The following is a 12627-nucleotide window of genomic DNA, read 5'->3' as shown; positions in this document are numbered from 1 at the left end:
TCTTATTTTCTGTTTCATTCTGCATCATAATTTTGTCATTTTGAGAATGTTCTATAAATGGAAAGTTACATACTTACAAATGATTTTAAGTGACCATATGTTTAATTTAGTTCAGCTTTCCTCAAACTGTATTTTCAGGATGTTGTGCCCAGAGTCCCAGGTCTGTGATCTGACCTGTTTGGGAAAGGCACCAGCCCTTATTCCCTTCATGAGTGTCATTTTGCACATCTGCCTGTGACAGGTCCCCAGGGTCCATATGGAAGAGAAACCAGTTAATTTTGCTGATGTAGCTGCTCTGAACTTCCTTAGTTCCCCTTTTTTACCATTCTGTGTGGACATAGTCTGAGATAAGATGGTGGTGTTTATCTCTTTGTAGAAGTTATAAAACTGAACTCTGTGTATAGCTTTAAAACCCTCCATAGTCTCAGGCCATTTGATCAATTAAAAAAAATTAGGTGATATTGCAAGTCTACTCACCTTTGGTGTGGCAAATTCTGGGTTAAGAGGAGGCTAAGTTCATATCTTCTGTTCTTGTGTGAGAGTTGAATCCATAGCAGGTCCAGGGTTGGGATGGGCATGGAGGGGTGCTCTGTTCAGTGAGACCAGGGGGATCACAGTGCATCAAGAATGTTAATTCCCAAACAACTGTCTGTTTCAAATTATTTTTGAAAGGTGATCACGTATTTGATCCATCATTTATAGTCTTAAACACATGAAGTCTGCTACTTACACAATTTAGTGTTTCCTAAGTGTCAAGAGCTCATTCTTCTTGAAAATACATTGATTTGTAATTTTATGGCATTTAGGATGTGATGGGCAGAGTCCAGTTTAGCACATTCATTTACGCAGTGCTTCTGGTAAAGCCCTTTCAGCTCCACCCACAGATGACTTTTGTACAGTCTTTATTGTGAAGTGAGTGAGAGTACTCTTTTCCTGCAACCCAATCCTGCTAAGTGGTATTCACGTCACCCCTGTTTTGGGTTTGCAGGGTTTCTATGTTGCACTGAGACTAGTGGCCTGTGCACAGAGTGGCCATGAAGTTACCTTGAGCAATCTGAATTTGAATATGCCGCCGCCTAAATTCGTAAGTGTCTAAACCCTTCAAGTTCACATTCTTCCAACACCATATGTCTCTCCATGTTTTCTCTCTCATTTAAAAAAAAAAAAAATGAGGTGAAATTTACATAACCCAAGAATAATTATTTTCAAGTGAACAATTTTGTGGCATGAGGCCCATTCACAATGTTGTGCAGTCATCACCTCTGCTAGTTCCAGAACATTTCCATCACCCCTAAAAGAAAACCCTGTTTCTGTTAAGTAATCACTCTCTTTTCCCTTTCCCAGGGCCTGGCAGTCACTCATCTGCCTCTGTCTCTTACTGATTTGCCTGTTCTAGATATTTGGTGGAATCATAAATTGCGGCCTTTTGTGTCTGTCTGGCTTCTCTCAGCATAATGTTTTCAAGGTTCATCCATGTCTCATCTGTCAGAGTTTCATCCCTTTTCATTGCTGGCTAAGATTGTTTTGTGTGAATGCCCCTATTTTGTTTAGCTAGCATTTGTACCCCATTTTCTGTTCTCTTGGTTCTCTACATAGGAGTGGAATTGTGGACTCCTATGGTAATTCTTCATAATTTTTGAGGTTTTTCTGTTTTGAAATATGTATCCTTTCAATGAACATGTACTCCTGTAGTTTCTCTATGTCAACCACAACCACAACGGAATATTGCTTTTTCTTCCCAGCACGACACTAGCAGCCCTTTGATGGTCACACCGCCATCTGCAGAGTCCCATTGGGCTGTGAGGGTAAGTGAGTGGGGCTGTTCTTCACATGCCAGGGCCGTAGCCACTTATGAACTCATTTAAAACATTTCACAGTGTGACTGTGTCATCAATTCTGTTTCAGAGTGTGTGTGCCATGGAATTTGTATGAAATACTTTCTTTTTTTTTTTTTTTAAAGATTTATTTATTTATGCATACAAGAGCTGGGGTACAGGCCAGAGATACAGGGAGTGAGAGGATTCACCACAGACAGACTGGGGAGCAGAATAGGCAGATCAACTGAAATACACTGCTGAGGGCAGCAGCGGGCGAGACAGGAGAGGTCTGCTGTGCCATGTGGGTCACCTCCCTGGCCAGGGTTCAAACTCATGCTGCAGTGCTGCAGACTTCTTCATTGTGCTTCATCTTAACCCTTTATGCCACCAGGGAGGCCCCTGAAATACTTTTTCAAACTAAAGCCGTTCAAAAAGGCTATGGTCTTGTGTTAGAATGAATGGATGCTATCTAATAAGGCAGCTAGATAAGTTTCAAGAGCTGACTCTTAAAAATTTTTTACAGTTTAAATCTTATGCTAAATCTTTTTGCTGACTTGGTTGGTTCATCAGGAGAGGAGAAATTGTGAGAACTTCTCAACATTGTTCTTTGCTTTCTGATGCTCTGTTGCTTTCTGAAAAGCTGCTGTCAGCACTTAAAGTATTGTTTTTAAGACAGAAGCTGTTGTAGTTACTAAGCCATGTTACTGCTTCTAGGAAAAAATATAAGAGGTGCAGAGTTACTCCCAAAGAAGATGTGTGGCACTCAGAACTGGTCTCCAAAGTAACCTCTCACTCCTGGATCATAAGAGGACTGTCACTTCTGCTCACTTTTATTTGACTTAAATGCCCAACATTAGTAACAGTCTTCAACCATCCCTGCCTTCTGCTCCCCCCACCAAGAAGTGGTCTGTCCTATTGTTTACACAGCCAAGCTGTTCCTTCCTGGAAAGGTTTTCAGGGGGAGGTCTGGACAGGATGTGCAGGATAAGGCTTATATGATGAGGAGTCTTGGAGTCACCTCTGCAGCAGTCTAGCATTTTGTAGGCTGTGATCACAGTACCAAAGGACTTTTTTCTCTGTTGTTGCCCCATCACATAATGCCTACCAGGAAAAAGAACTTTGTCATGAAAAATGACTTCAAGGATATCCTATTCCTTGAACATTTGGGCCCTTTGTGGTAGTGCAGTGCTGAGGCCTCATGAGGATAGCACTTGCGGAGGACCCTACAAAGAAGGGTTGTGGAGAGGAGACGGGGACAGTGCTATGATGGGGTGGGCCATTTTCAAGAGAGATTTAGCGTTCTGTGAAAAACCATTCTGAAATGCCATGTTCTTTTTCCTTTGAAGTCTCCTGGCTTCTTATACTTAGAGAGGCTGAGGGGCTGGGTGGATCCTAGACACTATGTGGGCCCAGACTTCTCACCATGTGTAGCTCTGCATGTGTGCAGGGACTGTTTGTGTACTCCTTTTGGTTTTTAATTATGGTAAAGTCAATAGAACATCATATTTATCACCTCATCCATTTTTTTTAAAGATTCATTTATTTATACAAGAACTGGGACACAGGCCAGATGTGTGGGAGGGTGAGCGGATTCACCCGAGACAGAGCGGGAAACAGAACAGGCAGACTCTCCAAAATACACTGCTGAGGTGAGACAGGAGAGGTCTGCTGCACCATGTGGGTTGCTCTGCAGCTGGCGGGGATCGAACCAGCACTGCAGAAGCTGTGGACAGCTTCACAGCGCTGCGCTCAACTGCCTGCGCCACTGGGGAAGCCCCATTTTAAGTGTATAGTTCAGTGGCATTAAGTTCATTTATGGTGTTGTGTGATCACCACCCATCTTCAGAACTTTCTCATTTCTCAAATTGAAACACTGTCTCTATTAAACACTCCCCTCCCTTCCCCCAGCCCCTGACCCCCCACCATCCTACTTTCTGTCTCTAGGCGTTGACTCCTCCAGGGACTTCATGTAAGTGGAATTAGATAGAGTATCTGTCCTTTTGTGTCTGACTTTTTTCACTGAGCATAATGTCCTCATGGTTCATCTATGTTGTAGCATGTGTCAGAATTTCCTTCCTTTCTAAGGTTAAATAATACTGTGTGGATGGACCACATTTTGCTTATCAAGTCATGGACAAGTGTTAATTAATAGTGTTTACATTGGCTCCCAGGTGACTGCAGCTTGTGGTCAAAGTGGGAGGTACAACTCTCACTGACCCCAGCCCCGCTGCTCCAAGAGGGAGACTGGAGACCCCAGGCCCTCCTCTCCTGTAGCTCCTTGGACATACCATCTCCTTTTCATATTCATAGTCCACTGAGCAGTAGCCGCTGTCTGCATTGTAAATTTTGTGGAGACCATCACTGTTCATGAAGAGCTTTCAGTATTTACTTCTTCATGGGTAGACATAGATGACTTCCTGTGCTTAGAATCAATTTTGATAATTAGTTGCTTAAGTTTTTGGTTCGTTTTTATATTTGTTTCTTTAGTTCTTTGAGTTATGTAGATTGATATTTAGTTTTAGTGCTTTGTCCTAAAGAATTAAAATCACTTCTCTTGTCTTTCTTAGTGAAATCTTGGGAGATAAATAGGAATGATCTTGTCTCCCAGACAACCCTGGGGTGGAGAGCGAGGCTTGGGTGAGGGTCCCTCTCTTCCCTGCTGGCCCTGGTCACCAGGTCAGTAGTTGTTGGAGCTATTTTACTCTGACAGCCCCCAGGGGCTGAAGTTCCTGTGAGATTGTTCTATTCTTTAGAGGTCTTTTTTTTTTTTTTAATATATATTTTTTTATTTTTAAAGATTTTATTTATTTATTTTATTTATTTATCCAAGCACTGGGCACAGTCAGAAGTGCGGGAGGGTGAGAGAATTCACCAGAGCCAGAGCGGGGAGCAGAGCAGGCAGAAGGACCGAAGCACACTGCTGAGGGGAGCAGCGGGCGGCAGGAGAGGTCTGCGTGCCATGTGGGACCCTCCTCCGGTGGCCGGGGAACAGCCGGGGATCAAACCAGCGCTGCAGAAGCTGCGGGCAGCTTCACAACCCAGCGTTCAACCGCTGTGCCACTGGGGAGGCCCTCTTTAGAGGTCTTGTTGCCCGTTTCCATTCAACTTCAAGTCAGAGCTCATTTGGACTCTCACACAGGAATACTTTGACTCACTGAGTGATTTCTCTCCCACTAGGTGGAAGAAAAGGCCAAATTTGATGGAATCTTTGAAAGTCTCCTTCCCATAAATGGTTTGCTTTCTGGAGACAAAGTCAAGCCAGTCCTCATGAACTCCAAGCTGCCTCTTGACGTCCTGGGCAGGGTAAGTGGGCCAAAGGTTTTATTCCTGCATGTTCTGCATGGTCTGTGTTTAGAAAAGGTTTCATGTGTGTGTGTGTGTTTTTTAAAAACCTGTTTATTCCAATTAATTGCAAATTTTTTGGATCGAACTTTCTACTGAGGTTTATGTTACAAGCTGGCGTGTTTATGCAAAAGTTTCATACCTCTTGGCTCTCTCTGTGCTGAGTTCCGGATCTGGGACTCAGAGGGGAAGGTTTTCTTTCTGGACACAGCAGGTGCAGGCTCAGGCCCAGAGCAGGTGGACCCAGCTGCCTCTGGGTTTAGCTCGTGACCTTTGGTGGAATCTTCAGGATGCAGTAAAGTATACTGCCACTCTGGTTCACCTGATTTGTTCCTGCTTGAATAAACTTGCAGACACTCACCCATTTCCTTTATCTAGGTAGAGCCCATCTTGATGTTTTGTTTTGAAACAAGGCCACTAAGAAAGAAGAGCTCTCAAATCCCTTTGTCCTCCTCTTGGCCTTGCTATAACTGATTACCAGAAGTGTTAGCGGACATGAGTGTTAAATTGCAGCAGGGTAGGGTGGCATAGTTGTGTGTCGTTGTTTGGCAGTCCTTTCAATAGCTGACAGTTGGATATATTAATGTTGTAGAGCTAAATTGGGAACAAAACAGAGCGTGGGCTTTCCTGGAAGGGGCTGTGGCTATGAAGGGCATAACACAGGGGTCGTCTCTCCCTCTCCTCACTTCCTCTTTGTGCTCACCACCCCCCATGCATCTGTGCACGAATACATCCATATCTGTGTGCATGTCCATTTGTGCTGTGTGCACGCATGCGCTCAGGTGCCCATGCACCCTTGCACATACTCATTCATCCTGTATTCATTGTCTGTAAACTCATGCACCCATGCATTCTCACTCTTTCGTCTATGTATCCATCACCCATGCATCCACATCCTTATGCAGCCATGTACACATGTATTTGCCCATGCATTTGTGTACTCATCACTTGGGTCATTTAGCAAGCTTTTTTTTTTTTTTTTAATATTTTTCTCAAGAGCTTTTCTAAAAACAATTCATTCATTTTTTTTTTTTTTTATTGCCTCCACCAAACCATACCCCGTCTACCTCTGTGCTCCATCCCTTCCATACTTTGCCCTATTCCTTCTGGTAACCATTTTTTGCCAAGTTCAAATTTTTAGTTTTTTATTATTTTTAAAAAGATTTATTTATTTATGCATACAAGATTTATTTATTATGCATATTTATTTATGCATACATATTTATGTATATTTATTTATGCTTTTATTTATTTATGCATACAAAGATTTATTTATGCATTTATTTATGGGGTGCAGAGCAGAGGTGTGGGAGGGTGAGAGGATTCACCAGAGACAGAGTGGGGAGCAGAACAGGCAGATGTACTGAAAACTCTGCTGAGGGGAGCAGCAGGTGAGACACGAGAGGTCTACTGCGCCATGTTGGTATTTCCCTGACCAGCCGGGGATCGAACCTGCGCTGCAAAGGTTGCGGACAACTGTACAGCGCTCCGCTCAACCCCCTGCGCCACCAGGAGGCCCTTCGATTTTTATTTCTTATATTAATTGCTTTTTGGATGTTTATATTCTGCATGTGAATGAAATCATCTGAAATCTGTCTTTTACTTTTTGGATGATGTTACTCAAAATTGTCACCTCAATTTTGTGCCAAAACAGCAAGCATTTTTTTGAGCCTGCTCCAAGCCAGACCTTGTACTGAACACTGGTAGGGTGGGCGGCAGGGGGGGAGGAGAGGAATTAGATCATTTCAGGAGATCAAATAAATAAATAATGGTTACTATCCTAGTATTTATTTGTTGAGGCCTCCATGTGTGCTAGGCCCTGCCCTTGCACTTTGCATGAATAAAATTATTGAATACTTGTGACTATTCTGTGAAAATGGTGTCACTCATTTTCCAGATGATGAAGCAGGGCCTTCAGAATGACTTATAAATTGCCCAGGGTCACACCAAAGGTATTTCTCCCAATAGTCATGATTCTACTTGGAGAGGACAGTGAGAGGGTAGGGTGCCTGGAAGGTGGTTGACCTCATAAAGTAGATGCCCTCGGTCATATCCCCCAGAGTGAGGAGATGCGTGGCAGAGAAGTGTTGAGAAGGTGGGCATATGATAGTGTGAGCAGAGGCAGCCTGGCATGCTGGGTAGGGCCAGCGTTCTCACTGGCAATTCTTACCCCAAAGGACATTAACAATGTCTGGAGTCAGTTTTAGTTTTCACATCTGGCTTGGGTGCTGCTGCCATCAGGAAGATGGAAGCAAAGGATGCTACTCAGCACCCTGTAGTGCTCAGGATTCCCCACAGAAAGGGACGCTTCTGAGCCTCTGCTTCCTGACTTGAGATGACAGGCATAGAGACTTAGCCCTGTGCCTAATACCTTTAAAAAGATATCTGTACACTTAACAGAACTGGAACACATTGGGGTCCCTATCAGGAGGCTGGAATAGAGGGGTCCCCTAAGTGTATGTGGTGAGTGATAGGGTGAAGCTCCCTGTGCCAGACTGGGGCCAGGGTCTGGACCCTCTCAGCACGAGTCACTGCATTCTGGAGCAGGTTCCGTGTAACTGTCCGGGCATGGCCAGAGGCAGGCTGAAGTTGCTTGTGACTGATTGGTACTGGCATGTGCAGCCTCACAGATGGACCCCAGGGGTTCACTTAGCTCCAATCAGTGGTGTCATGCCCAGAATTGGTGCTGGTCCAGGAGGGCTGGTTTGGGCCAGGGTTATCTTTAGAAAATAATGCCTGCAACCTCTGTCCTGTCAAGGAATCCATATGTCCTGCCTCATCTTTAGGGTACAGGTTTGCCTAGCACCTGCCTCCTCATCCATGATAGGGGAGAGGAGACCCCAGTGTGTGCTTACCACCCTGCCAGTGCACATAGGGGTGGAACTGTGTGTGTGTGTGTGTGTGTGTGTTGAGTGTTGTGTGTTGTGTTTAGAGCAGCATCTGCAGCAAAACTAAGCCATCTTTTCCATTTAAGCGATCTTTGTACAATATTAAAGAAGAAATCAGGGTGGATATGATTATAATCACCATCATTTTGTTAGAGAAAATGAACGTAACACGGTGGGAAGGATCTTGAAATTACAATACTTCTTTGATGGTTTCCAAAAAGCCCGCAGATGTTTTAAAATATGTTTTAATTGTTGTCTTAAGCAATTGTTGTCTTAACGCAGTGTATACCCAGCACTCAGAATCTTGAGTTCTTACTACACAGGGTCCTTCTTCCCTCAGTATACTTTGGTTCCCCTGATCTACTCTTCTGTCAGCCTTGGTGCCTCCATAAACCTTGGTCTCCCCAGTAAGCCTGGCTCTTTCCTTGCAGGTCTGGGACCTGAGTGACATCGACAAGGATGGACACCTGGACAGAGATGAGTTTGCTGTGGTACGGCCTGCATCACTTTTTCCACTCTGCTGAGGGAAATGGGCAGCTCGTGGGAATTCTGGACTCAGTTTTTCTTTCTTTTTAAGAGACTTTTTAAAAGTTTATTTTGACGTAATTTGAATTTAAGTAAAATTGCAGTAGTAATAGAAAATTCTTTTGAATGATCTTACTCAGAAAAGTGTTAGGATTTTGCCACATTGCTTTGTTCTTCTCCCTTCCTCTCCTTCTTCTTCTCCTCCTGTTGTCCCTCTCTTTCCATGTGTGTGTGTATATGTGTGCACATGTGTGAATTTTTCCTTTGTTTACTTTGAAGTCTTTTTCCCAAATAGTTCCATGTGTATATCCTAAAACCAGGGAATCTCTAACATAAACACTGTACAAATCAAAATCAGGAAGTTAACATTGATATCATCTAGTTTATTGTCTGTTATCATAGGTTATTTCTTATCTATCACTATATCTATTATATCATCTTATTACCTAACCTAAGGATATTTTCAAATTTTTGCCATTGTCTCTAAAGCATGCTCTGTAGGAGGGAGACTCCAGTCATGAGTCTGAGGTTCTGTGGCTCTGTCTGCCGTGTCGTCTAATCTGGAGCAGCTTTAGGTTTGGTTTCATGGCCATGTGGGTATTTTGAGGAGCACAATCTAGTGATGTATAGAGTACCTTCTGTGTGGGGTCATCTGCTGTTCCTTGTGAGGATCCAGGTTGTTCATGTTCCTGGGGCAAGACCCCCAAGTCTCTCTGGGGTGTGTGACATTGACAGAACATGTGATGTCTCATTCCATGTCTCATTCCATGGTAACATGGTGTCACCCTCAGTTTCTTTCAGGGTGGAAACTTGGTTCTTCCTGGTGGTTACCCTTCTCCCCTGTATGTTCATCAATCTCTGTGTTCAACTCCTTTACCCTTCTCACTACCCCATTGATTCTCATATCCTCCCTAGGGCCCTTGAATCAACCAAGATTCTGACAATTGTGGATGGCTACTGTCTTATTCTGTCCTTTCTGCCTGCTTTTTTAGTTGGCCTGTGACCAGAGGGGATTTTTTTGGTATCCATGTGGACTCAAGAATGTGGCTTTTGTTTCTTGCTTTAATAATTTTTACTGTAGCAATTTATTTTGCCTGGTAGGAGCTCTCCCAGCTGCCCCTTTGTCCATCATTTTCTGAGCACTTCCTCCTGGCTCTTCTGACTCTCCTGGCTATTTCTTTTTTTAGGGTGCCCCAGTCTTATAGGGGGGAAATGAGATTACAAACCAGGATCTGGGCACTAGGGTGCTCAGTGCTCCTGGGTGCCATGGCCTCCAGGCCCTTCCCTCAAAATTAAGAGGTATGTTTGTACAAATGTTCCCAGGGAGTGTGCACACTGCCCTCTGCCCCCACATCTGAGTGTCCATGCTGAGCCTGGCATACCCACCACTTCTCTTCTTAGGGCTGCCTTCGAGCTGTGTATAGATGAGGTCTCCTCCATGCTGGGAACTGCATGTCCCCATGACTGCCCTCTTTGCATACCCCTGCAGCAACTCCCTATCACCTCTCCATTCCTCCCCCCGGCCAGGGAAGTCATTTTGTTCCTCCTGATCCTGTCACCTCCTCACTTGCATCTCTGACCTTCCTATTTACTGTTCTCTCACCCCATTCTATTCCATCTCCAAGAAGTAGAATAAAGTAGCCCCTCGTAGTTAAGGACAAAGCTTTAATAAATGTTAATTACATTTAATCAAACTAATAAAAAAGCAATGATATTAATTATCTAGGTATTCCTAGTAATTAAAAAATGATGACATACAACAGTCTTCCTAAAATATATCTTCTGTTCCAGGAATTTTAGAAATGTTTAAAATGTGATTTTACATTGTACATGTATGAAGCTGTAATGTATGTAAAGCCTTTAAGAGTTTAAACGTCTAGGTTAAATTTTTAAATCATTTTTCTAAGGAAGTGGTAAATTTTTCTTATAATTCTCCTCAATCCCTCATACCCAGCAGTACTCAGTCATATGTTTTTTCCTTACACATAGACTTTGTTCTTCGGCCTTCTCAACTCTGAGCATTTTCCATGTTTCTCAGTCATTCTGTTGTTTTCACTGATTATTCATAAATTATGTGATAAAATATTTATTACATACATTTTATCATCTTAATCTTTTGTAAGTATAACTCAATGGTATTAAAGCACATTTCACATCTCCAGCTTCCTTCTCCAGAACTTTCATCTTCCTAAGCTGGAACTCTGTTTCCATTAAACCATAGCACCCCACTCTCCTACTTCTCACTTATTTTTCATACCTTTTGTCTTGGATCATTTCTGACTAATGCACTGGACTGCACCTGGGGTGGTTCCCAGGAGTGAGGTGATGGGCCTCTGTGAACGGTCGCTACTTAAGCCACATGAACCCCAAGTTTATGTTTTTGTTTTTATCATTTCTCACCTTTTCAACCAAATTGGTGGTGTTTTATGATTGAATCTTAGAAGTATGTCATTTTGCATTTCTTTTTACGAGCTGAGTCTAATATTTTGTAATATTTCTAAGTGACTGTAAATTTTTACCTATGTTCTGTTCTCTATGCAAATAGCAACTTAAGGAGTAATTTGAAGAGGGAAAGGTTATAATTTTGGTTTGGTTTTGTTACATTTAAACAGGGTTTTAAATCCTTGTTTTAGAGAATGTTTCTTTCACCTGTCTGCCTGGAGCTGGAGGGTCTCTTTTCTGGGCACAGCAGACCTCTGTCCAGTAGTTTTCTATGTGTCCCAAATGTTTTGGAGAACATGCAGGTCTCTGATGTGTTATTAGATGTTCTAGTTATAACACCTTGGAAGCCACCAGACTGGAACTGATGGCTTTCCTGTATGGTCAGGGACAGGTGGACTCTGTCATGGTTGATTTCCTTTTGTCTTCACATAAGTCTTGTGTGAAATTGTCTTCTTAGAAATTATGTATTGGAAAGATAATCTAGCAGAAAAGATTTATTTTTGTCCTAATCAGTTTGGAAGCAACCTCACAAAGCACAGTTCTTGTTACAACATGGCTGCCCCTAAAGAGCTGCCCGGCATTCACCCTGGCCTGGGCCAGGCTGCCTGAGCTTCATTTTCTTTTGTGCTTGCAGGCGATGCACTTGGTATACCGAGCCCTTGAGAAGGAGCCTGTGCCCTCCGTCCTGCCCCCATCTCTCATCCCCCCCTCGAAAAGAAAGAAGACAGTGTTTGCGGGTGCCGTGCCTGTCCTGCCTGCCAGCCCACCACCAAAGGACAGCCTGCGCTCCACGCCTTCCCATGGCAGCGTCAGCAGCTTAAATAGCACTGGAAGCTTGTCTCCCAAGCACAGTATCAAACAGACACAGGTATGTATGTGCCCTCTGTATGCAATTGCTCCTCAGAACAGCCATCTTTCCAGTAGGGTCCAGTGAGACCCCAAAAAGGGCAGTTTTGTGATTTAATTTAAACAATTTTGTAATAGATACTTCAGTCCATTCAGACTACTTTAACAGAATCACAGACTGGGGCCTTATCAATGGCAAACATCTACTTCTCATGGTTCTGGAAGCTTGAAGTCCAGGATCAAGGTGCTGGCACATCTTGTATATTGGCGGGGCAGGGGAGGGGGGCCCTGTCCTGCCTCACAGAAGGCACCTTTTCCCTGTGTCCTTACAGAGGTGAAAGAGAAGGAGCTCTCGTTCCCTTTAGTGTACATATCCTATTCACAGGCGCTCCCTCATGGCCTAAGTACCCCCAGGGACCTCCTGATACGATCACAGTGGGCGTTAGGATTTAAATGAATTTTAGGGGGATACATATACTCCATAGCAACAAGGATTTAGAATGAATTACTCTTTCACTTGTATATAAATACCACCCTTCTTCAAACATACCCAGTGTACCCACCTCTGGGCTCTCCTCTCACATCTCTGCCCCTCCTGCATCAGGCATTCGCTCTGCTGGGCGGATACATCCTCAGATGGTGCCTCAAGTTGTGGGCCTCTGCCAAGGGGGCATTTCTTCGGAAGCCTGGTGGGACCACACTGACACATCCTGGGCCCACCCAAATGACCCTTCTCTCTCTACTTCTACATTTTCTTGGACTTCCAT

General features: G+C 43.7%; 1 protein-coding gene across 11 annotated transcripts in view; it reads left to right on the top strand.

Annotated features, from left to right (window-relative positions):
• The window catches only part of EPS15L1 (epidermal growth factor receptor pathway substrate 15 like 1), an 80104-nt gene that overhangs the window by 20480 nt on the left and 46997 nt on the right, over window positions 1-12627 (top strand). For all 11 annotated transcript variants that reach the window (XM_054693340.1, XM_054693339.1, XM_054693342.1 and 8 more), the window contains exons 5-9: window positions 989-1084; window positions 1743-1805; window positions 4995-5120; window positions 8479-8538; window positions 11649-11882. In XM_054693340.1, coding sequence (XP_054549315.1) covers window positions 989-1084; window positions 1743-1805; window positions 4995-5120; window positions 8479-8538; window positions 11649-11882 — 579 coding nt within the window. The remainder of the gene's footprint in view (window positions 1-988; window positions 1085-1742; window positions 1806-4994; window positions 5121-8478; window positions 8539-11648; window positions 11883-12627) is intronic.

The sequence above is a fragment of the Talpa occidentalis genome, unplaced genomic scaffold (genome assembly GCF_014898055.3).
Source record: "Talpa occidentalis isolate TD23 unplaced genomic scaffold, MPIMG_talOcc4v2.1 talOcc4.12, whole genome shotgun sequence".
Taxonomy (NCBI): domain Eukaryota; kingdom Metazoa; phylum Chordata; class Mammalia; order Eulipotyphla; family Talpidae; genus Talpa; species Talpa occidentalis.
The sequence above is the reverse complement of the archived record's forward strand: the minus strand, read 5'-3'. Positions and strand labels throughout refer to the sequence as shown.